Here is a 27,213-nt window from a genome sequence, read left to right on the forward strand (position 1 = left end):
GGGGCATAACTCCTAGAAAGGAAAAAAATTAATTGTAATTTCCTGTCAATATGCACAACTACATAGTATGTCCTTATTATCTAAAAAAGTTTCGTGAAATTTTGTTATGTGGTTTGAGAGGAGTTGCGATGACAAGAAACAGGACAGACAGACTGACAGACGGACGGACGGACAGACGGACAGACGGTACGACGAACAGAAGGACGGACACACGGACGGCCAGGGCAAAAACATTATACCCTCGGCAACTTCGTAGGTAACTTAGATTCAAAAAGCCCTCCCACCTGATAAATTGTAACTATCAAGCTGCTGAATTCTTATTAGTAGAAATGTCGAAAAAGTGTGACAAGAAAAATTGTTTTTTTATTTGAAATATTGAAAATTAAAAATTTAAGTATACAGAAATTATACAAAATACAAGTCCATATTATTGCGAAACTACAAGAGGAAAAAAGGATGTAAAGAGTAATTGCAATATGGTCCTGAGACCTCACTCCTACAGGTGGGACATAATAACCAATAGCAGTGTATAGAATTTGCATCTATCCCCATAAATTCCCATGTTTAAACTGGTATTCATATTTACCTGTCATTTTAGACTTTCTGAGGACAGCCACAGTATCAGATGGATCGTCCTCAGGATATTCCTCATAAGTATTAAAATCCACAATATACTTATTTCCACTATTATCAAGGAAAAATGCCTGTGGTTCATTGTTTTTTAATGCTTGTTCTAAAAGTAGATTAACTTCTGCCGGATACTCCTCCAGTTTTTGCCCAGTATCTTCTACAGAAATAAAATACCACTGCACCATGTCTGCTACTAATTTAGCATGTTGTTGTTTCTGTCTTTGTCTGTCAAAGTCTCGTAAGATTTTGTGGACCTCATCCATAGCCTCAGACAGATTTTCTATCAAACCTCTGACTTTGATACGACCTATTCTTTTATTAAACTCTATCTCAACTTCACACGTTTCTTCTAACTTCAAAATCTTAGCTTCCTACATGAGAAAACATTAAATATTTAAGTCTGATACCGTAAATTCAGATATTATTGCAATATTTTAACTATTGTGAAAAATTCAGGGTTATAATTGCAATAATTTAAACTTGCATTCTGAATTTTTTTAAACAAATTAATCAAGATTTTTCTCAATATCGCCAAAAATATAATCGCATTTTAGTCTAAAATTTCAAAATCGCAATAATAAATGCACGCAATAATAAATGCACGCAATAATTAATGCACGCAATAATTTCTGAATTTACAGTATCATACTACAATGACAGTTAAGACTGTTTCAGAGTTAAATGAAAAGGGGTTGGAAGGTGTTTCTTTTTTTAACATGAAAAAATTTGAAGAGCCACAGAACCATTCTACAAAAAAATGAATAATAAAAGGTAATGAGGGTGTTTTGGTTGAAAATTTTGAAGAGAGCATTTCTGTTTCTGAAGAAAATCTTTTACTAAGCCAGTGTCTTAATTAATAAACCTCACCTGATCTTTGGATAGCTCTCTAATAACTGTATCCTCTATTACTTTTTCTTTATAATCATTGATCAAGCTCTCTTCTAACGATCGTAGCGCTGAATCTGCATCATTCTGTTTCTTGGCATAAACAACAAGATTAAGAACAGAGCTTGGCATCTTACTAACTGTCCATTGCTTTGTTGATACTGCTTTCTTCTCTCCTAAAACACAAAGTTGAATGTTTGTACATGTCCTTGGTTTATAATTTAATATGGGCTATACTACTCATTTTACTACAATCAACCATTGTTGTAGGTTTCATTTAGGACAAAGTTTAAGGTACAAAAATTATTTTTCTCTAAAAAGTAATAAATTATTTTTTCCAGAATCGTTACTATTTTCACTGAAAAGCAAGGTAATTATTTCCAGAAATGTAGACTTTTTTTGGCGGAAACGTCATCTTTTTTTCCCAGGAAAGTAATGCCAATTGGTGGAAACATAAAACGCTGAGTTTAGGCACCAATACAGCAATGAAGGCTGTATTGGTGCCTATAATTGCTTACATTTACTTTGTTTAAGCTCTTGTGGACACTTGTCTTATTTGCAATCATACCCCATTTCCTAACTTTCCTTATGTTTGAAGAAGACATGAAGCACTGAAGCCTTTGGTAAATCTATATATATATATGAGAAGAGAACAACAAGAAGATTTTCTGTGAAATTCCAATGGAGAATGATATTTGACCAGCAGTTTACATTGTGACTTGGATGAAGAGTTGTCTCATTGGCACTCATACCACATCTTCTTATATCTATGGTAACCTGGTACAGGTAGGTTTTGGGGTGCAATTCTGACACAGTTTTTACGATGTTGTTCCCATTTTCTTCACATTGTATTTATGATTTACGTAATTCGAAATTTATTGAGAAAGTGTATACTATATACAGTATATATACTATCAACTACAAAAAGTTTTAAATCAGCATCTTTGCAATTGCAATCAACTATAAAAACTTTTTTGTTGGCTACTATACCTAAGTTTATTTGGCATCTTTTTTAGATTTATTCATATATTTTTTTAATTATTTAGTCAGTTGTGTTACTTGCCTGTGATGAATGTTAACAATATTTTAGCTGCTGGATTCCAATTCTAATCACATTAGCCTATATGTTTTAAATCCGTTTAGGTTGCTCACCAACTTTTGTCAGTATAAAGGAACTATACACCACTGTCATACAAGTGAGAGGTTAAGCTACTTGGCTGAAAAAGTGTTTTTAAATTTCTATAAACTACATATCAAAGATTTGACATTACCATATCCAAACATTCCTTTTACTTTACTAATCAGTCCTTGTGATTGGTTACTCTGTGATTGTAAGCAGTTCTGCATGGCTGCCAGGAATTGAGACACTTTCTCCTTCTCAAAAATTACTACATGAACTTCAGAAACATCTGTGTTCTTCTTCTGAAAACTGATCAAAGCTTCAAACAGACTCTCTGCAACCTTGTCTATGGCATAGCTAATTCCTGCACCTATAAATTATCAACAAAATTAGACAGATTTTAAAAATAGAAAAAAATTTAGCACACAAGTAACTAGAATTTCTACAAACATTATTTTCCAATTCATAACTCCGAAACAGTGAAAGCGACCCCACTTTAATCGAACTTGATTTCTTTATTGAGAAAGAAGATATTGTGTTTAAGAGTTGTACCCTTTGGTAGAAGCAAGAAACTTCAAATTTGCTGATTTTCCATTTAAAAATGGATATAACTCAAAATTAGTTATTGTGACACCACCTTAATTCTAGATTTTCATATTTAAAAAAAATAACTATTCAACCTGGCTATTGCTTGTTACAAAACATTTGACAACAATCATGCCTACCCATTTTAAAATGAGCATGGGGCATGGCATGAAGGATCATTTCTTAAACATAAATATATAAATATAAGAGAAAGGACAATAATTATAAACAATTATGGCCTGTTGAAAGTTGAAAAATTGTCAAGCCTGAAATGTTTATTTCTCTGAATTATTCCCAGTTACCTGATTATTTGGGACAAAATAGAATAATTTATTAAATATTTGAGCTCTAATAGTACATAAATATATCAGTAACATGAAATCGGCAAAAAAAACTTTGAAGAGAGACTGAGTAAGTGGATTAAGTATGCAGTAGGAAAATTTACACATCTGCAATATTGAGAACACAAATTACAAGTGTTCATCAATGGGAATGATAGGAAAATATTTTTTTATAAAAAAGAGACTACTCAAAAGTCAAATTATTGGTCTCTATGCTTAATACCGTTCAGTGCGTAGCTACTAGATACATAGATGCATGTAATCTATTGTTAACTCCTAAATTACCTAAAGCTGGCAATGCTACTGATTTCTTGTTCAATTCATCAACTTTTTCCAGGACAGTTTTGAATTTATCCTTTAAGTCCACATGACTGTCTTCCATATTGATATGTATGATAAAGTCACAAGAGAAATTTCTTCCCGCTGTTGTTGTGGCCACACCTTCCCTCTTCATTTCTTTCTCTAAATAAAGATATAAAATACTAAATTATTACAAATACTCAGAAAATAAAAGAAGTAATATTTGTCCAGGCTCAGTGTAACACACCGCCTTCATTTATCAGATTTGATTTCGTTCAAAGTAATCAGTACGATATTTTACGTTTGAAGTTAGATTCATAACAAACCTGACATAGTTTTATAATATAGTTAATTGCTACCTCAGTTTTATATTAATAAGAATTAAAATGTGCTTTGTTATTAAATGCAATATCAGTATTTAGTTCAAATATATAATCTTAAATTAATCCTAATTCTAATGACGTCATTTTTTCGTCATTTTTCATTTTTTGATGCTCTGTTTTACTAATTCTAATGACGTCATTTTTTCGTCATGTTTCAGTTTCAAATAGGACGTCACTTGGCGTAGAGGTTTATACGTATTCGGATGTGTCTACTTTTGTGTTTCAAATGTCTGGTTATGTAAATGTATTTCAGTTGTTTCCTGTAATTAGTTAATACTTCAGCTTTATCATGTACATCTTTTGAATATTCATTTTATTAAATTTACTGTTTGCAAAAGTATAAATTACTCTAAATTATAGGGATTTTCTGGTAACTTAACGGAAAACCCTTGCCGTTTTTGGCACAACCTTTTTGATCTTTTGGTCCTCGATGCTGTTCAACTTTGTACTCGTTTCGGCTTTCAAACTTTTGTATCTGTGCGTCACACATAGGTCTTGTGTGGACAAAATACACTTCTGGCGTATTAAAATTTTGAACTTGTTGCCTTTTGTTGGCTGTTGTTTGTGTGATTCTTTGTCTATTGTGTTCTCCAATTTATTTATATTGTAGTCCTGTGTTGTCATTTTGATGTTATATTTCACATGGCCATAAAAGTGCGAGGTTTGGCATGCCACAAAACCAGGTTCAACCCACCATTTTTTCCTTTAAAAATGCCCTGTACCAAGTCAGGAATATGGTCATTGTTATATTATAGTTCGTTTCTGTGTGTATTACATTATAACGTTGTGTCGTTTGTTTTCTCTTATTTTTGAGTGTAAATTCACATTGCGATAAGACGTGTCACGGTACTTGTCTATCCCAAATTCATGTATTTGGTTTTGATGTTATATATATATGTTATATTTGTTATTCTCGTGGGATTTTGTCTATATGTGTTACATTTTAGTGTTATGTCGTTGTTCTCCTCTTATATTTAATGCGTTTCCCTCGGTTTTAGTTTGTTATCCCGATTTTGTTTTTTGTCCATGGATTTATGAGTTTTGAACAGCGGTATACTACTGTTGCCTTTATTTAATATGCAATCCTGAACATATCTGGGCATAAAACGACTTGAAAGTATTTTTTTACATTGGTAAAGTTGTAAGTTCTCTGAGAGGCAACTGAATTGTAACCACACATATAAACAAAAAAGTCAGATATCAAAGACCAATAACTTACTAGGTGCTGGTACTGATAATAGTTGTGACAGTTCATGTCCTCCTTTCTTGAGAATAGCTTGAGACACACCACCTATAAGATATGAAAATGGTCTTTTAAGAATGAAACATAAATATCATTTACCATTCTAAGCAGGCACTATATTTAGTCTTATTTTTAGTACTTTCTTGGTTACATACATCTACATAGTCTATGATTGCATTGGCATGTTGACAGCCTTTTTTAAGGATTCTCTGGGGATGTGGGATATTTTGAAACAGAGAGGGGTTGCCACCAGTCTGAATCAGCAGTTTCTATGTTTTCTACAAGGAGTTTTCTCTATTATCACAGGTTTCAAGCAATTCCCATTAAAGCCTGCTGAATTTACTAATGTATGTACAGAACAAGAATGTGTATCTAGTACATGGATGTTCAATGGACCTTGAAAATAGTTGAAAATCTCTTATTTGGCATTAAAATTAGAAAGATCATATCATAAGGAACATGTGAACTAAGTTTCAAGTTGATAGGACTTAAACTTCATTAAAAACTACCTCGAACAAAAAGATTAACCTGAAGCAGGACAGACGAACTAAAGAAAAAACAAATGGACAAACGAATGAACGGACACACTGACCAGAAAACATAATACCCATAAATGGGGCATAAAAAGCAGTTGATGATATGATTAGATTATACATTTACTTTGTTATACAGTTAAGAATTCAATAAATTTTCAAATTTGACTTAAAATAAATTACAACTAATTTAACATCACACCAAATAAAAATTGCAAATTTGAAAAAAACACAAAGTAATGAATATCAATATGTATCTAGCATCATCAACATAGTTGAGAAGTTAAAAAATAATAAAAACAACAATATATAATGATTTTTTAAAGGCTAAAGATTCACCTCTTGTCAAGTCTAGATCTCTGTTAGTCCCATTAACAATAACATCAACAGTGGCCTCAGTTAAGTCCCCTTGGTAAACTTTCAAGGTCAAATCTCCAATGTCAACACTAGCTTGTCTATTGTCAGCTAAAGCTCTCTGATGCCACCCACCTGACGCTCCTTGGTCTATAAATAGACATTAACGACATAAAACTAGAGGCTCTAAAGAGCCTGTGTCGCTCACCTTGGTCTATGTGAATATTAAACAAAGGAAGCAGATGGATTCATGACAAAATTGTGTTTTGTTGATCATGATGTGTTTGTACGTCTTACTTTACTGAACATTCTTGCTGCTTACAGTTATCTCTATCTATAATGAACTTGGGCCAGTAGTTTCAGTGGAAAATGTTAGTAAAAATTTACAAATTTTATAAAAATTGTTAAAAATTGACTATAAAGGACAATAACTCCTTAGGGGGTCAATTGACAATTTCAGTCATGTTGACTTATTTGTAAATCTTACTTTGCTGTACATTATTGCTGTTTAAAGTTTATCTCTATCTATAATAATATTCAAGATAATAACCAAAAACAGTAAAATTTCCATAAAATTACCAATTTAGGGGCAGCAACCCAACAACAGGTTGTCTGATTCATCTGAAAATTTCAGGGCAGATAGATTTTGACCTGATAAACAATATTACCCATATCAGATTTGCTCTAAATGCTTTGGTTTTTTGAGTTATAAGCCAAAAACTGCATTTTACCCCTATGTTCTATTTTTAGCCATGGCGGCCATCTTGGTTGGTTGTCCGGGTCACGCCACACATTTTTTAAACTCGATACTCCAAAGATGATTGTGGCCAAGTTTGGATTAATTTGGCCCAGTAGTTTCAGAGGAGAAGATTTTTGTAAAAGATTACTAAGATTTACGAAAAATGGTAAAAAATTGACTATAAAGGGCAATAACTCCTAATGGGGTCAACTGACCATTTCGGTCATGTTGACTTATTTGTAGATCTAACTTTGCTGAACATTATTGCTGTTTACAGTTTATCTCTATCTATAATATTCAAGATAATAACCAAAAACAGCAAAAATTCCCTAAAATTACCAATTCAGGGGCAGCAACCCAACAACAGGTTTGTCGGATTCATCTGAAAATTTTAGGGCAGATAGATCTTGACCTGATAAACAATTTTACCCTGTCAGATTTGCTCTAAATGCTTTGGTTTCAGAGTTATAAGCCAAAAACTGCATTTTACCCTTTTGTTCTATTTTTAGCCATGGTGGCCATCTTGGTTGGTTGTCTGGGTCACGCCACACATTTTTTTAAACTAGATACCCCAATGATGATTGTGGTCAAGTTTGGTTAAATTTGGCCCAGTAGTTTCAGAGGAGAAGATTTTTGTAAAAGTTAACGACGACGGACAACGACGCCGGACGCAAAGTGATGGGAAAAGCTCACTTGGCCCTCCGGGCCAGGTGAGCTAAAAAGAGCTTATGACATATATAGGGTTCACAAATAAATAAATTGTGTTTATATTTCCAAAAAGTTTTGCTCATATTGAAAAATAGTTGACATACTATTCCAAGAACCTTAAATGTCTTTAGGATAAGGATAACTTTTGTAAAATCAAATTATCAAAAATTTGTTTAAACATTTACTACCTTGATCTGTTGTGCCATCAGGACCAAGATTTCTTGTCTGTCTACTGACATATTCTCCACTCTGTCTTTTCCTTTGTTCTTCCTCAAATGCCTTTAAAAACAAAATAAATACTGATAAATGGATAAAATGAGTAGGTTTCGATAAGGCCCTAAAATGGCCCCCTTTTTAAGCTTAAATTTCAAATTAGAATTTATTGACCAATATTACAGTGAATCAAAGCTAATACAGTGGAAATGTACGTTCCTTTCCTGTATTTATGACATCACAAATAGTACTCATTTTGATTTTCCTTGAAAAATCAATGAAAATTGGTATATTTCTATCAATAATTTGACAGGAAACAATAGGGCACATACATCCACAAAAAAAGTCTTTGAAAATAATCTTTGTAATAACATTTTAAATGTCTAACTTGAATATTTAGTTTGTTGATGCTTATGCTCTATGTTTCCTGAAAACTGGCAGATTTTGTCAAATTTCACAAAAATCTCTTATTTAGCCCTATTCTGGATGTAAAAATCAAAGCTTAAGAATAAAACATTGACAGAAATAGTCCTATTTAACTTTCTCACATGTCTTTGAGTCAACTTAAAACTTTTTTTATCTTGTAACATTGAACTTTATAATCGGGGTCAAATATGACTCATGCCAAACTTACACCTTTGTAACTAAGACATCAAAGATTTATTCCTACCAACAATAAAACAAAATGTGTGTAATTCACTAAATGCAAGTGACAGCAATTAAAATTTATATATAAAAAAGAAGATGTGGTATGATTGCCAATGAGACAACTATCCACAAAAGACCAAAATGACAAAGACATTAACAACTACAGGTCACCGTACGGCCTTCAACAATGAGCAAAGCCCATACCACATAGTCAGCTATAAAAGGCCCTAATAAGACAATGTAAAACAATGAGAAAACTAACGGCCTTATTTATGTAAAAAAATGAACGAAAAACAAATATGTAACACATAAACAAACGACAACCACTGAATTACAGGCTCCTGACTTGGGACAGGCACATACATAAATAATGTGGCAGGGTTAAACATGTTAGCGGGATCCCAACCCTCCCCCTAACCATGGACAGTGGTATAACAGTACAACATAAGAACGAACTATAAAGATTAGTTGAAAAAGGCTTAACTCATGAGATGGACAAAAATACAAGTAGATATATTCATTAATAAAGAAGAATCTTCAGTATCAATACTTTTAACACTAACCTTGATAGTAGGGTAATCTTTGTCATATACTACAAATCTAACATCACAAACAGATGATGTAGGATGATTGCAGGAGAATCGGTCAACACAGGAAAACATATTCTTAGCCACTTGGTTTTTAGGATATCCAAGATTTCCTGTTCCCAATGCAGGGAAGGCAACAGAAACAAATCCATTGTCATCAGCAGTCTGTAAGCAAGTCTTCATAAAGGTCTCCATAATCTAGGGGTTTGATAAAATATAGTTATTAAAAGATCAGTGACAATACAGAAAGAATTACATGCAGTTAGAAAAAGTGGATAAAATTAAAATCTAAAATCAAAGACAAAATTCTATGTAGTGCAACTATTTTGAAATAAAAATTTCAGCTGTTGTCTGCTCTTTGGTCAGGTTATTGTCTCTGACACATTCCCCATTTCCATTCTCAATTTTATTTGGAAAGAGGTCTTAGTCATATTACTTTATTATCCTAAAAATCTATATGACCAGGGGATCATTCAAAAAATATCTTACATCAAAAATTATCGTTAGTTATTCTGAAATGTTCTTTTTTAAATACCTTCTTATAATATCTTTGTAAATTTCCCAAGTTTCTATTTTTTTTTCTGACTGCAAAGAAAGTCAAATTTAATTCAATAGTAAGTGAATAATTTGGACCAGGATTCATAAGGATCACATATTGTTATGTGCATTAATATTGGAAAGTTTATAGTAAAACATTTAAATTTTATAAGTAATAAATGTTCAATGCTGAGTATGTCATTTTTTAGGTTTTGGAATCAGACATAGTGCTATTAATTTCAAACATCAGTAAGGCCAGGATTTTTTAATTTGTTGGTTTACGGATCCGCCGACCCGATTTTGCCGATTCCTAGAATAAAAATAAAATTGACTTTTCATGCTTTTTTATTCCCGCCGACCCAAACAAATACATTATCCCTGAAAAATAATTAAATGATTCTTTTTTTTTATGAAATGAAATGCATGAATCACTAACAAAATTGATAACACTCTCTGTTGTGAAAAAATAAAACTTCCAGTTTACGTTTCTAAAAATAGACAAATCAATTATAACTGACCTTGAAATGTCGTTTACGCAAATAATTTTGCGGAACGAAATCTGTGTTTAAAACCCATTACACAATAAGTTCGTTTCCCTTATTTGTCATCAGTCTGTAAGATGCATAATCTCATAGAAATAGACTTGTCCAAATGTGGACAGGTGGAAAGCACCTCGGAAGTAAAAGTTCTGAATATCAACAAGTCATTTAGAATTTTCTTGTTTCATGGATAATAAAAAAAAAATATCGTCCATTTGGATAAAAAACGGGAATGCATGACACTAGATTATAAACCCGATATTCTCGTTTTTTCCGTGGACGAGTCGATTACGTTTTTGACACGTGTGTTGAAACTTATTTTCGTACGACGTTTTTTACATTTTTTTCTTTATCAGTTTTCGTTTTTGAAGATCATTACTCACCAAGTTTTCTGGAATTGATTAAGAGCTACGCGAATTTGTTTTTCTTGTTTGTGAAAAGACGATTTAATTTCGTCTTTGTCTGTGAATACCCCCCTTTTTTTACGGCAAATCATTAGACAATGTCATGTGATATTTATGACAGCTCAGCAAGAATATTTCATCGAACTAAAATTTGAAATGATGACAAAATAGCATAAAAAACATTTTGTTAGAATGGTGAAATGTATATTTATTTTGCATTTTTTTTTCTGTCTTGAAAGATATTTTATTTTCTTTTTTTTCCCGACCGACCGACCCGACTTTTTCATGGGGAAAATCCGTAAACCAACAAATTAAAAAACAGTGGCCTAACATCAAAAATCTGTTTAGTAGTTGTCTTTTTTCATATAATTTTGCTTAAAGTCATTGGACAATTTGGTGTAGATGGCAGATTTATAATAGTCTCAGTTTAATATTTTCACAGCTTAATCAAATTTAAATTTAAAATTTTGGATTTGACAAGAAGTTGCATGTATTATCATGATCAGCATACTCCCACTTGTAATTCAAAGTATCCGCAGACTTTCGTGTGTGACAGATCAAAAGAGCATTCAAAATTAACAACACATCACTTACAAGATGCTGATCAATAGGAAGTCATTACAATATAGCCCTAAAAAATATAGTGGAGGTATAACCAATTCATCTCCTAACCTTGCACTTTATGTTATGAAAAGTTACAATATTATTTATTTTAACCTTCATAGCTGTTGCACCATTAAATCCAGGCAGGGCACCATGACAGATCATTTTACACTCCAACTTTCCCCCTGAAGTTTCAGCCACCTCTCCAGGCTGTATACCACTTGGATATTTCTGGCTGCACTCTGTCTGTATTCCTGGACCACCCATTTTCAGTAGGGATTGTGACACAGCACCTTGATTCAACTGGAGACTTGTGGATGTTGTGTTAACTATTACATCAACCTGAATGAAATGTCTGGTGTTTTTTTGTTTTTTTTTTTAAATGCATAGCATAAAATTACAACCAATGTGTCTATACTTGAATCTGATCTGTTAACATACAGTGTCTAGTAAGTCTTTATATGCTGGGTATTGATCCTATTTTATGATGTTATGTATTTTTATATAGATAAGTATGTGACACATTAATAAACTTTATTTATCTTATCTTATCATATATGGTTTACAGCATTAACTTTCATCCACATGATGTAATTTACATACAAAATATAAATAAATCAATGCTTCCTCCTACAGCAGTGCTTTTATTTAACACTTAGACATAATTTACAGCATGTCATTTTATTCTTTTTGCTAGTACATATACATTCATGAAACTGTTAGCCCAAAAAAAAATTCTGACAACTGCAATAGGTTAAAAAGGTAACAACTTTGAAATCTATTTCTTCAGAAAACTAACCTCTTGTGTAGCAATCTGGCCTTTGACTAGTGTTACTGATATACGGCTGGCTGGACTAGCTGGTGACTGTCTCCTGTCAGAAGGACCTGCCCTATACTCTTCAGATACTGTGAAAATATCAAAGTGACTAATTTATAATTTTGTGATGTTTTTTTAGACTGAGACTAAATCTGTTGATCATATGTACTGTATATATTTATAGCTTAATTTTATGTAACATTGTTTAATGACACACCTTGTATCAAACAATACTATATAATACCACTACCATCACAAATTTGCTCTTTTTACTGTACTTTATCAATGGGGCTTGGCCTTTCACATTACCAAACCTTTTTTTTTAAACTGCAGCAAAACAATATTTAAATACTGATTGAAACCATGTTTATTTACTTGATACATATTTCAAATTGGATATTTCATAATTGGATGATAAGCTTTCCAACTTTTCCAAATAGGAGTTAAGTAAGTTGTGAGACATCCCATACAGGTCCTAATCTTCGTACATGCAAATAAAATGCCTCTACCAATTGTCTGACATTTTTACCAGTTGGTCAATTTGATGAAAAGAAAATCTTAAGGTTCATCATAACAAATGGACAAATATGGCTGTATTTTCACCTCAAAAACTACTCTGTGTACAGACTTACCTGTGCTGTTTGGAAAGTTTTAATGTCTAGCATCCACTAGATATATAAAAGTTAAATGCATTTTGTGTTTAAGAAAGATAAAATCTTTTTTGGTTTTTGCTTGGCATTTTTTTTCCTTTCTGCAGAAGGTTTAAAAATAAACAAACACCTGAATTACTTTGATACTGTCCACTCACTGACTCAGATGAACTCTTTAACTCACCTGTAGTTGTGAAGATACCTCTTGTCCATGTCAATTAAGGACAATCAAAACAATACAAACCGGTTTTTTACCTGAGAGAGCATCTCATAGTTCAACTTAGTTAATTTTCAGACCTTTTGCATGAAGGAAAAAAATGCCCATCAAAATCCAAAAGAGATTTTATCTTTCTGAAACACAAAAATGCATTTAACTTTATTATATCTAGTGGATGCCAGGCATTAAAACTTTTCCAACTTCACAGGTAAGTCTGTACTCAGAGTAATTTTTGGCATGTAAATACAGCCATATTTGTCCATTTGTTATGATGAACCTTAAGAATTGAGCAGAATCCTGTTTCTTGACTCCCATTGCTGTATAATGGTGACACCCAAAACATAAGCCAACTTATCAGTAATTTAAGGGAAAATACAAAAAAACTAAATTGTTTCTTCAACAAAGCCAAAATCTTGAAAATAAAGATATTTTTGTCAAAGTGTCGTAATATTCCATGAAGGTTAACAAAATTATTGATGTCTAAAGAATTTAAAAACCCTATACTGAATGTCAATGTTAACTGCATAACACTAGTCCATCTTTCAATATAAATAATGAAAAATGACATTGTGCATAGTGAACAGATTGCTAAATGGATGTCATCTCTGAATCAGAAAAATGTTCCCAACTATGTACTGGCTTCCGAAGCTGCACAAAAAACCTTACAAATATAGATTTATTTCATCTTCCAGCCATTGTTCAACCACTAAATTGTCTGTTTTACTTACTAGTACACTTGGTACAATAAAAAACCTGATAATAAATTGTTCAAATAAGGCCTTTGAAAATAGTGGAATTAATTACTTTTGGAGTGTCAAAAACTCGTTGGAAGTACTTGATAAATTGCATGCATATATTGGTGATTTTGAATCTGTTCAAAGTTTTGATTTTTCTACCCTATATACCACTTTGCCTCATATTCTTATTAAGAAAAAATTCACATCCCTAATTAACTGGGCATTTAAAAAGTCGGAATGCGAGTACATATGTTCAAACTCTTTTAGATCATTTTTTAGTAGCAATAAACAAAAGAACTATGTCAATTGGACATGCTTTGATACTATTTATGCACTTGAATTTTTACTTGATAACATTTTTGTTCGCTTTGGATATTCCGTATATCGTCAAGTTATTGGAATTCCAATGGGGACTAACTGTGCACCACTTATTGCGGACCTGTTTTTGTATTGTTATGAGTTACAATTTATGACTAAAATTAGCAAAGACCCATCAAAACAACATTTGATACAAAAATTTAACAATACTTTTAGATATTTGGATGATATATTGGCTCTAAATAATGACGACTTCAGTATGTATACTAAAGAAATTTATCCTGTAGAACTTACTTTAAATAAAGCTAATGATAACAATGACCACTGCCCTTTCCTCGATCTTGATATCTATATCATAAACGGGAAGCTTAATACAAAAATTTATGATAAAAGAGATGATTTTTCATTTCCTATTGTTAATTATCCATTTTTAGATGGTGACGTTCCCTTGTCACCATCTTATGGTGTTTATATATCTCAACTTGTACGATTCGCTCGTGTATGTAACAATGTATTAGATTTTAGCGAGAGAAATTTATGTATTACTGAAAAATTATTACACCAGGGTTTTCGATATCACAAACTGGTCAAAACATTTACTAAATTTTATCACCGGTATAAGGAAATAATTCGTAAATATAACTGAACATGCAGACATCTTATACGTTCAGGTATTTCACATCCAAAATTTTATGGAAATATTCTTTATAAAGCACAAAAATGTCAGTATTCTCCTCAGAAACTAACAAAACCTTTAAATAGACTTATTAAAAGGGGATATAGTTACGATACTGTTGTCAGGTCATTAAAGATTGCTTATTTTGGCTTTAACATTGATTCACTGATAGGGTCTTTGCATCGGAACTAAACACATTTATTTCTAAAAAAACAGTTGTTGGCATGACACGGGTTATGTTCTTCTCATATATTTTATGATAGTATGATACTAAACCCCTAACGGGAGGGATTGTACCTGATATTCATATGATGAAGACATAATCTTTCAATCAGTTTAATTGAGGTCTGGAGCTGGCATGTCAGTTAACTGCTAGTAGTCTGTTGTTATTTATGTATTATTGTCATTTTATTTATTTTCTTTTGTTACATCTTTTGACATCAGACTCGGACTTCTCTTGAACTGAATTTTAATGTGCGTATTGTTATTCTTTTACTTTTCTACATTGGCTAGAGGTATAGGGGGAGGGTTGAGATCTCATAAACATGTTTAACCCCGCCGCAATTTTGCGCCTGTCCCAAGTCAGGAGCCTCTGGCCTTTGTTAGTCTTGTATGATTTTAAATTTTAGTTTCTTGTGTATAATTCGGAGTTCAGTATGACGTCCATTATCACTGTACTATTATGCATATTTTAGGGGCCAGCTGAAGGACACCTACGGGTGCGGGAATTCTCGCTACATTGAAGACCCATTGGTTGCCTTCGGCTGTTGTTTGCTCTATGGTCGGGTGGTTGTCGCTTTGACATATTCACCATTTCCTTTCTCAATTTTATTCAATTAAAGTTTCAGCAAAAGTTTTTTAATATTGTCTTTAAACCATAAAGAAGGTTGTCCATGTTTTATAAAATTCAATGAAAGATTGACGCAGTTATTGATGTATACAAAAACTTTAATCACAGACTAAACATTATGGTTTTGTGAAATAGCAAAGTGTCTCATATAAGCCAGTAATGCAAATGTTCTTGCAATCCGTCAAGTTAATTAAAATTTTCCTATGAAGTTATTTATAGAGTTGATCGTTGTTGAGATCTTAAATTAGCTGTTTCACTAAAATTTACAACTTATATTACGAGTCAGGTTATACAAAGATGAACAGAAGTGGGAACTTAGAAAAGGATCTACACAATAAGGTGCAGCCATTTTCCAATTATAAGTACCAACATCACAAGAAAAATAATCATTCATACCATGTCTCCTCCTTTGTGGACTACTAACAACTCCAGATCTGCCTCTCTGCTTCTGAACACTATCTGCTCCATAGAATCTCTCTAATGCAGATATAAAGTCAGCAACTGTATCCTCCTTCACATCACATACATATATTCTTTGAATAACAGTGTCGCTTGCATTTGCCCTGATATAATCTCTAATACTTTCTATAATTACTTTTGTAGCTTTCTTCACTGGGTATCCAAACACCCCAGCACACAAAGCTGGAAAGGCTATACTTTTGTATTTTTTTTCCTCTGTTTTTTCTAATGATGCTTGTATGCATTCACCAAGAAATTCCTCTTCCCTATGATTACCTCCTTGCCATACAGGTCCAACCGCATGAGAAATCATCTTGCAGTTTAATTTACCAGGGGAACTACAGAAGATTTCTCCTTCATACATTTTCTTGTTCCTGTTTTTAGCGCTAACATAATCATCACATTCCTTCTGAATGCTTTTACCACCTGTTGGATTAAGAAATTATTAATTATTAAAGAAGTAGAAATACTAAACTAAATCAATGCCAGTAATAAGAACTCTTTTTGTAGGATTAAATGGTCACAGACTTTTTATAAATGTCTCACAAAGACAAACAGTATACCTCAGACAGAGAGTTACTAGCAAGATAATTGAAATGAGTGGTAAAATTATAAAAATTTGCATTGGTTTTGACTAAAAAAGAAGATATTTGGAATTTTTTTGGATACAAGTTTATATGTTTATCAAACAAGACATTGTAATAATAGTTTCAGGTTTATTAATGTTACCACTGTGTAGCTGTGTTTATAAATGTTCCTGAACTTCCAATGTGTGTGCAAACAAGCACTGTATATTATATTATTTTGAAAGCACAGATAACCAGATGCTCTGCAGGGTGCAGCTTGATATGACTGCAGAGGTCGAACCCTGAACAGTTGAGGCAAGTATGGACACAACATTCAAGCTTGATACAGCTCTGAATTGTGATTAAATAGTTCACACAGAATAGGTTTCTGAACAGAATGAATGTGGTCTAAGTACTTAAAAAATTTAAATTGGACATTTACCTATTATGGTTTAACTTTAATATCCAAAATCTAAATACATGATTAGATTCAGCATATAAGAACCCCAAGAATTCTATTTTTGATGAAATCAAATAAAGTTTAATATGGACCCTTTAGAACTCAATGTGTACCAATATGATAAAGGGGCTGGAATGTCAAAAATCGAAATACATGAGGACATTCAACATATCAAAGAACCCCATTTATTCAATTTTTGTTCACATCAAACAAAGTTTAATTTTGGACCCCAATTTGGGCCAACTTGAAAACTGGGCACATAATCACAAATCTAAGTACATGTTTAGATTCAAGTAATTGTGCAAAAACCAGGAAAAATGCTTATTTGTGCCCCTTTTGGTCCCTAATTCCTAAACTGTTGGGACCAAAACCACTAAAATCAATCCCAACCTTCCTTTAGTGGTTATAAACCTTGTGTTAAAATTCTATTGATTTCTATTGACTTATACTAATGTTATATTATCCTGAAATCATCCGTCTTAGGATGACGATGACAACGACGAGGTGAAACCAATATACGACCAAAAATTTTTGTTTCCAATTAGCTAGTAACTCCAAAAGACATAGTGCACCCAAGGTGAACCATAGTAATATTTTTAGTACTCAATAACATTTTAATTGCAGATATTGGCAGAGAACTATGGCACCAGTACCTTTCTTTTACTGTTTCCAATTTTCAACCCAATATAGTTAAATCTGTGTTTTGAAAGAACCTATGTATCTCTACAGAAATTACATGCATATATATATTTCTCTAATTCTATGGAAATTTATCCCTTTCCGAACCCATTGTATAAAAAAATTAATCAACATGTGGTTGCCAGTGATCTCAAAAGTTCATTGGATGATTTTATTAGGGTCATAACCTTTTTAGCTAACTGGATGAATCAAAATATGCTAACAGGTGTTAATAAAATTGACAACTTCGTGGAATGTGAAAGGCACTTGAAGGGGATCTTCGTTAAAACAAAAAAAGAAAATTATTTTTTCAATCATTAGTAAATAGATTCTTACATAGTCACTCGTGGATTATCGGATTTATCCAATCTCAATAGTTAAATTATAAATGTTAAGGCCTGGACTTTCAAATTGATAATTTAACTATCTAGATTGGATAAATCCAATAATCCACTAGTATTGGTATCAATCTAAGAATCTATATATACTATTTACCCTCATTTGATCAATTTGGTACTATTGCTACCAAGTGCAATTTCAAACAAGAAATTGCATGCAATGTTGTTCAAAAAATGCTTCCACTTTTTTTGTAAATTGTTTTAAAAATTTCATGTATGCAATCTATGCAATAGATAGTAAATGCAAACACAGTTAAATTATGCATATAGCATGTATAGCGGCATTTGATCTGCTGTTGTCTATGCATATAGCATGTATAGCGGCATTTGATCTGCTGTTGTCAAGTCCAACATTTTTACAGAATATATTTATGTCTATCAATAGATGTACATTACCTTTGTCAACAATAACTTTAGCCAGTCCTCCTACATGTTGCAGTTCTTTATTAGCAGCATTAACAATAACATCAACATCAAGTTCTGTAATATCCCCCACAACAGTGATAATGGTCTGCCCTGAAGGTGTTGTACACATAGCTGTCTCTGTGTATGTTTTCCTAGGTGAGATAGGCTGAGCTTGATCTCTATGATCCTCATCATCACTATCCTCACAAGTCTGAAGATGTACAACAACTTTGTTCCTTTTCTCCACTTGACTAATTTTGATTTTTCCCTGTTCGCTTGTCATATGTTTCACAATGCCAGCATTTTTCATGGTGTATTTCTTTCTACAGAAAGATCTGACGATACCATCAATCTTCTGCTTGGCATCTTTCACACCGTTTAGATTTCCCTGAATTAAAACACGGATATTATCAATGTTTAGCGTCACACGATCCTTTGAACACTGTTCTTTAAGAGTACTTATTTCTGTTTGATACTGTTCTTGTAACAATCTCAACTCTGAACTTGGAAGCTGCATCTTTTCTTCAGATGTTGCGTGGCGGTAAAAGATGTCTGTTACTTTTTCTTTCATGATTCCTTCATCTTCGGCTGACGTCTGATAAATAACAACAGTTTTTGAATCAGCCACAACAATTTTAACCAAAGCTTTCTGGTATTCCAATTCTACAGTCTTCACTTCATCATTCCATATTTCAGTCCCCAACAAAGCACTCTGTTTGACCTCAAGTGTTATTGGAGCTTCAATGACTGATTTCTTAAGAACATCACAAGCAGTCACAGCACCCTCATCTGACAAAGAATACATCATAATAATATTCCCTTCTTGAACATTCCAAACCCCTAAAACTCCCTCCTGCTTAAATTGCTGACCTACATATGTCTTCACCTCAGGTATTTTCAAAAATTCTATATATCCATCAGAAAACTTCCCAGCAGTTACACCAGTTATTTCCTGAATCTGTTCAAACATCTTAACCTTAGCCGCATTAACATGACTTGACATTCCTGTGAAGATCATAATATGCTTTTTCATATTAACGAATACAGAAAGTCCTTCAAATTCCTTTTTCATCTTATCCAAAAAATGTAAATACAGCAATACAAGAAGTTGAAAGTGTTTAAGAGTAACTTCTTCTGTAACTTGAAGTTTTTTCCTGTCGTGCTCAGCAGCAACATCTTTCATGATAATCTCAACTTTTTCTGCTACTTCATCAACAGGCATCTTATGGCCTACAATAACTATCTTACAGTCCTCTTTGACAACTTTGATGGCTACACTTTCAGGATTAGAAATACTGAGTTCTCTTAGATGTTTCATCACATCATCCCAAGATTCCTGCAAGGTTTGGATTTCTTTCACAGTCAACATGCTGAAAAATTTCTCAGCTTCTGTTTTCACAGTTTTAGCCCAGGTCTTGGCCAATTTTCTGCAATCCTTTACTTCTTCAGTTAAAGTACAGTTGACCTCAAGCTTGTCCTCTATCTTTTTACTATCTGGCCATTCAACAACTGCATAGTGTCGTGAAATCTGTTTCTCAAAAGCCACTTTATTTGTTTCGGAATTAAGGAGGAATTCAATCATCTTTGGATCTATTTTGGGTATCACAGTGGGTTTAAGGGATTTAAACTTTGGCCCATCATCATCTATAGAGGCCTGACCTAGACATTCATAATACACTTGTACTTTCAGTATTTGACCTTCAACTTTGTGATCTCTCTTACACACCGTAAGTGCACCTAAATCAAAAACAACAATTTGTAAAAGTCATAAAACAATGTTCTAACAAGGTTGATTTCATATTTTGCTGAAAGAACCTAGAAATCAAATGTAAAGAATCAAAACTATCATATACCAGCAAGGTCAAATATATAATACATGTGTTTCCACTAATGTGCTGATTTTTTTTAAGGGTAGATAGGTAGGCAATATCAATTTATTTCACAAACATTTTTTAGCTGGTTACTACGTATATATTCTAGGTTATCAGTCTGACTTTAACAGAGCTTGTTCCAAAATGCCATAAAAAGAGTAGGCACTAAAATTGGGGTAGGTAGGTTTATTGGAAACACATGTAATTTTTTTTTTTTTTTTGGCCTAAAGCATTGAACACTTGAAACTTTAATACAAAATTAGCTTTTTTGTGATTTATATCTACGGTGCTGAAATTATCTACATTAACTGCATCCTCTTATGAAATTGAATTTAACAAAAGGGGTTATTTACGACAACTTGTAACAAACTTACTCTCAGGATCAAGGAAGTACACCAGAAATTTCCCTTCATCTTCAACTAACTTCACTTCCCTTACACCTTCGACTCCTGAACGCCTTTTATTGTCAAAGTAGTATTCCATTGTGTCTGATGATGTATTGTCTTTGTATCCAGTGACAACAATACAGTCTGTTATAGGTACTGTGTGTATGCTAAGATGGCTGCCATCCAATTGTCTCATCATACATGCTGTCTGTAATTTCTCCATATCTATAATATAGTTTTACAATCACTATAACAGGGTTTCCCCTGGGTTAATTATTTTTTTCGCCACCTCTTTCGCCAAAAAAATATATTTTTCGCCACTTTATTATTTTTTTCGCCAAGTAACACAAATATATTTTTCTTTTAAAATTTTCCGTCCCCCCCTCCAAAACAAAAAGTGGTTTTTACAACAAAACAACACATTTTACCACTTGAAATTTATCCCTCGTGTAAGGTGTAGTCATTACATTGAAGTGTTACTGTCATGCCAACCTAACCTTTTGAATAGATTTCTTCCATAACGACAGTTTTCTTTTCTAGACCATCGTAATGCTTGAAACATTGAAAAACGGGTGTCACTGAAACGACTTTAAAGTACCCACTCAAATCAATTATCTATATCAAAGTTAAATGATAAAGTTTTAAATCAGAGACCTTCTTGCTTTTGAAGACTTTTCGTCATAACAACAGTTTTCTTTTCTTGACTATCATTAAAAGAAGGATGGAAGCGTCAACATTTTGCTTCAACACGTGCGTCGCAAAGTGGCAAAATCCCGTTTGTGACATGTAACGGAGGCCATTTAACCATACCATATCAATTTGTTATATAATACAATCAACACCTTTATTAATTAGTCCTTTGATGTCGATAGCTATAAATGCAATCAGCTGATTATTGATTTTCTATCAAAATCTTAACGAGTTCAAGGTGAATTCCGAGTATTGTCTGATCGGGTAAAGTCCGAGAAACCCGAAAAAAAGTAAATAAACAAGATGGCTGAAAATAAATCGTTATATATATTTCTTTCGCCAAATTCTTTCGCCAATGACGAATTTTAATCGCCACAATTATTATTTTTTCGCAAATTGCGAAAATGGCGACCGCCAGCGGAAACCCTGCACTATAAATATACCAGTGAAAAGTTACATTTGTATGTGACTGATATTAAAGTAATAATTAACCTGAGTGATAAAATTGAGAATGGAAATGGGGAATGTGTCAAAGAGGAATGTGTCAAAGAGGCAACAATCCGAATTTTTAGCTTCAATTTCATAACAGCAATTTATTGCAATTTCATAATAAAAATTTAGTAGAAATAGAGTCTTGTAGGATTTTAACTAATGTAACTTTTTCTTATCACCTTGCACTTTGACTTGACTGTGTTTTTTTACAGCATTTGGTTAACATTTCTGACCAGTTGAATAGTTGGATAAAACAAATTGCAACTTAATCAGATTTTCAATATACTGCAATAAGAGGAGAGCAACACTTACGGTCAAGTCACAGTAAAACTTCATAATATAAAGCTTATGTAAAACCATATTGCTTTTAATCATTTTTACCTGGTGGTTGTTCAAATGTAACTAATGCTGTGCCTTCTGCCTCTCCAAATATAATCTCTTCTGGAATACCTTTAGATTTAGCTTCAAGAAAATTCTCCAGCCCATCTTTAGTGGTTGTAGGACTGATATTTGTAATGAAAACTTTATTGTCATACTTTGGAACTGGTTTTGGTGGAGGTGGTGGGACATATCGTTTTGCATTCAGTGTCTGACCATCAACTCGAAGACTTTTACTCATTACTGCTTCAATGGCTAAAATGTAAAAGAAAATGGCACTGTTTATCATAAAATTAAAAATTATGTTTGAAACAAATCAAGATGCAATTCTCCATCAAGACACATTCAGTCCATTACTACTGTTCATGTACTCAATTCCATGAGGTTTATCTGTCATTTGCTAAAAAACAACCATGTTGTATAAAAATGTTAATGCTGTTAATGGGCGCCCACTAACATATTTAACCCTGCCATATTCTGTATGTGCCTGTTCCAAGTATGGGCAGTATGGGCTTTGCTCATTGTTGAAGGCTGTACAGTGACCTAGTTGTTGATTTCTGTGTCATTTTGATCACTTCTGGAGAGTTGTCTTATTGGCAATAATACTGCATTTTTGTCATAAATGGTAATCATATTTCCAACCTTAATCTTTAGCAGCCATTTTTGTAAAGGACACACACATCCAACTTTCTTGTACTGGAATTTGGTAGGTGTATGAATAGTGCAAAAATGTCATACTTCAAGGCAAATTTTAGATTTTAGTTTAAGAATTTGACTAAAAAGACCAAAAAAGCAACTCAATGATTCATAAAACTAAACATTATATAGCTAATCACTGCTTTTTGTACAGGTATGTGTTGCTAAAGTCTTTAGAATATCTTTGTACTGATCTCTACAGACTGTTGTTTCCTTTTTTTTTTTTTTATTGTCATTAACTTTTAGGTTTCTCTTCCAGGTATATATATAAGTTTTTTTTTAACAGAAATAATTAAAGTTCTGCACTTTGGGTTAAATGATAACTAATCAAATTTAAACAGATTTGCTCTTCATTGTTTAATCATTAATCTGTGAAAATCGAAATTAAAGTTGCCAAGACTGGCCTGTATGAATAGAATAAGAAAAATCAGGGGACAACAGTAAATATCCCTCTCTAAAAGAAGACTTAATAAAGAGATAACAGTATGAACATACCACTTTCCTCCTCAAACCAGACCATGTACATTTCTTTCTCTTCAATAAATTCCATCTTTAAAACTTCAGCATTTGCAACTTTGCGGCTTTCAAAATAGTATCTTATGGTATCTTCAGAAGTGGTTGGTTTCATTCCCCTAACTTCTATAACAAACTCAGTGGACATGTCTGTCGTATCTTCACCCCCTGATGCTTGTGCACCTTCCTCTATGTCTGGTGTTGGTGGACGTGGTTGAAATATTTCAACATCAATCTTCTTCTTCTCAAACAGCAATGGCATTCGGCTTATAACACGTTCAGCAACTACCAATATTACAAATGTTTATAGTACATATGTAAGATTAATAAAAATATATATGCATTTGAAACTATACATATTATCTTTGGAAAATATCTGAATTAAAAGGAGAAAAACCCAGTGTCTTATAAGTGTTGTTCTTGTGAATAAAGAATCACTCATGGATTGATAATAACTGACATCTTCAAACAAATTTGAATATGGGAAAGAATCTATTCAAATATCTTTTATCACATAATTTATGAGTATGTCCATATAATCATTAACATCAGGAGAAGTTGAATATAATATGTCAGTGAGAAAACAACATAATGACCAATTAGATCACATCTAGAAGTCACACATTGTATATATTGACCCATCAATGTTTTTCCATCATTTTGATTAATACATTGTACATTTTCTTTTGAAAAAGACCATTCATGAAAATGTCATTTTTATTTTTAGCAGTGGACATACAAAGCTTCAAATACAATATTTTCCTAAAGGTGTCATTTTTATGATCTTTAAACACAGATATACTAACCATCCTCCTCCTCAAATGTAATAATAGCAGTATGCGTGTCTTCATCATAATCCAGATCCTCAATGTCACCTCCTCCAGACTTTCGCTTGTTTTCAAAGAAAAATCTGATGGAATCTTCTGAGGAACCAGTAGGTATGTTAGAGACTTTTATCATCTTGATGCTCTGTTGGCTCTCCTCAACAGTTTCTGTAAGGACAATTTAAATGTAAGAAGTGGGAAATTTTCACATTTTGAAACAATGAAATTATTATATTATTTCAATGACACTGATGTGGATAATAGCAAGCAAGCTTTTCCTAACTCTTGATTAAAGTACAAAACCCAATTACAAATAGAAATCCTTTGATCAATGCTTTTTTAAATAAAAACATATACTCACAATTTGTTATACATGTTATAAGACTAAATGAAAAACTTGGAACAGAAATTATGTTTTCTTAGTGAAATGCACAACATTTTACCTGATGATTGCTTTCAATTATAAAGAAGGTTATGTTACCTTTTTTCTCCTTTGTATTGGTAGGTGAAGTCTCCTGATAATATTCAGTTACTCTGTCAGATTCCACTAAGTCAAAGACTCTCCCCTCATCCTTGTTAGATCTAACTGATTTAAATGATTCATCAGAGTTATACTCATCAGTCTTTTCTGGATTCTCTTCTTGTGTAGTCACTGGTTTATGAATTGGGCTTTTAACATTAGTATGGTCTGGTTCTACTGGTGGTCCACCTGGAGGATACTGTCCTCCTTGTCCAGGTTGTGGCATTCCCATGTGACCCTGATTTTGATATGGATTATTTGGTCCCATTGGCCTATTGTGTGGTCCCATGTGAGGTTGTGGATGCTGTTGGCCTTTTGTTTGATACTGATGTCCATCATCTTGTGGATAAGGATAATGTGGATGGACTGGATATCCATGATAACCTTGAAAGAACTGTGGATAATAAGGATAAGGCTGAACTGAGGGACCTGGAACATCATCTGGACCTTTTTTCTCACTTAGATTTTGTTCATGGGGTCCATAATATTGATATGGCCAATCCCCAGGTGGCATGTAGGCTCCAGGTGGCATGTATGCTCCAATTTCATGATTGTATTCTCCTGGTACTTGTGGATTGTGGACTCCAGGTCCATGTGGATATTCTATTTTGGGCATTTTTTCACCAGGTGGTGGTCTATTTATCTCATTCTCAGATTGTGGTCTTTTCAAATCTGGATGAGAAGGTGGTCTATATATATCTGGTTGTGGTGCGTGTCCTCCATATGGTGGAAGCTGATGTGGATGATTGTAAGGATATCCTGGTCCTGGTCCTGGGTATGGTCCATATAGCTGCTGACCTTGGTCACCCTGGGGTTGCTGTTGAAAAGTTGGTCCTGGTATTGGCATACTTTCTGTAGGATATATGTCATCATAATTTGGTGGTTTGTTTGTTGCTTCTTCTGGTTGGTTTGTTGCTCCTGTTATGTCAAAAGAGTCCCCTGAACTTTCTTCCTGTTAAATAAAATTATAATGGTATAAATAAAATGTGAAGGTTTTCATGATTGTACTTGAACATGTATGTTTTTTTAATCTTTTGTCGGGTTGTTGTCTTTTTGACACATTCCCCATTTTCATACTCAATTTCAAATGTGCAGAAATTATTAAAAGATACAAAATCAGTCATAACTTCCTAGAGAAAGAGATGATAGAACATATACCCTGTGGAAATAAAGCACTTTTTGAAAATGACATTTTTTAGAAGTTTCAAGCTTCAAAATAACCCATCAATAGACATGGAAATAAAAATGTTGTTGGTGGATATATTAAACAGTTCTTATAACATTTTTATTTGTAGAACTAGTATTTCAAATAGAAATTTTTAAACATTACAAATTAAAATTGTTCAGCAAGATAACAGAATTCAATAAGACCAAATAACTAGATGCTCTCAAGAGCCTGTATCGCTCACCTGACTCTACTTGGGTTTTTTGAAATCATATAAGTCCTCCACCCCAACCACTAGGGGGAGGGTTGCAATCTAACAAAACATGTTTCTGTCCCAAATCAGGAGCCTCTGGGCTTTGTTGGTCTTGTATGTTTTTCATTTATTTTAGTTCATTTATAGGTTTTGGTGTTGAGTATGACATCCATTTTCACTGAACTAGTTCACAGGTCAGCTCTGGGTGCAAGTTTTTTACTGCTGCATTGGAGACCCACTTTATGGCTGTTATCTGCTCTTTGGTCTAGTTGTTGCCTCTTTTACATATTCCCCATTTCCATTCTCAATTTTATGTCCGGAAACCATTATTTTGGGCATTTCCAACAATCAAGTACAATAACTTGAAAAGTTGATGCAAAAATCTAATTAAAGCTGTCTTATGATGTCCAAAGTTTACTCCAAAAAGTAGTTCTCTTTTTATATCTTGAAACATGTAACAGTAGTGTGACAGGGGCAAGTATAAGCACATGGGGATTTCTATAAACATGTAACCAAGTATGTGTCTACTGGGGATATACAAAACTTTAAAAGAAAGTTTTCAAATTAAACTAACATTTTAACAATGCACTTTACTCAACACTGTGCTTCAGTCATTTTCAGCTGTATTAATTGCTGTTTAGAGCTCCTACCTGAAACCAGTCATGTGGAATATCACATGGTCTCTGACATTGGTGTATCATAAGATAATAGCCATCTTCAACCTTTTGTCTTTTCTTTTTAACAACATCCTCAGCCTCTGTAAAGATATTAAATGTCACTTTACAATGCTTAAGGCAATTAAAGTTGATTAGGGTTAGTAAAACATTTTGAATACCAACTTT

At 33.0% G+C, this 27,213-nt stretch overlaps 1 protein-coding gene across 2 annotated transcripts in view; it reads right to left on the reverse strand.

Moving 5' to 3' along the window:
- The window catches only part of LOC143073071 (protein mono-ADP-ribosyltransferase PARP14-like), a 125,410-nt gene that overhangs the window by 94,098 nt on the left and 4,099 nt on the right, over positions 1–27,213 (reverse strand). Inside the window, exons 2-19 of one of the 2 annotated variants that reach the window (XM_076248321.1) lie at positions 27,022–27,128; positions 24,915–25,905; positions 24,416–24,601; positions 23,592–23,894; positions 22,404–22,655; positions 20,829–21,065; positions 18,575–20,320; positions 16,014–16,502; positions 12,152–12,258; positions 11,467–11,694; positions 9,246–9,467; positions 8,010–8,100; positions 6,360–6,524; positions 5,464–5,535; positions 3,847–4,023; positions 2,787–3,005; positions 1,498–1,691; positions 587–1,001 (exon numbers count right to left, since the gene is read on the reverse strand). In XM_076248321.1, the coding sequence (XP_076104436.1) occupies positions 587–1,001; positions 1,498–1,691; positions 2,787–3,005; positions 3,847–4,023; positions 5,464–5,535; positions 6,360–6,524; positions 8,010–8,100; positions 9,246–9,467; positions 11,467–11,694; positions 12,152–12,258; positions 16,014–16,502; positions 18,575–20,320; positions 20,829–21,065; positions 22,404–22,655; positions 23,592–23,894; positions 24,416–24,601; positions 24,915–25,905; positions 27,022–27,128 (6,201 nt within the window). The remainder of the gene's footprint in view (positions 1–586; positions 1,002–1,497; positions 1,692–2,786; positions 3,006–3,846; positions 4,024–5,463; positions 5,536–6,359; positions 6,525–8,009; positions 8,101–9,245; positions 9,468–11,466; positions 11,695–12,151; positions 12,259–16,013; positions 16,503–18,574; positions 20,321–20,828; positions 21,066–22,403; positions 22,656–23,591; positions 23,895–24,415; positions 24,602–24,914; positions 25,906–27,021; positions 27,129–27,213) is intronic. The other variant, XM_076248322.1, reaches the window with a different exon arrangement.

The sequence above is a fragment of the Mytilus galloprovincialis genome, chromosome 4 (assembly GCF_965363235.1).
Source record: "Mytilus galloprovincialis chromosome 4, xbMytGall1.hap1.1, whole genome shotgun sequence".
In the NCBI taxonomy this organism is placed as follows: Eukaryota; Metazoa; Mollusca; class Bivalvia; order Mytilida; family Mytilidae; genus Mytilus; species Mytilus galloprovincialis.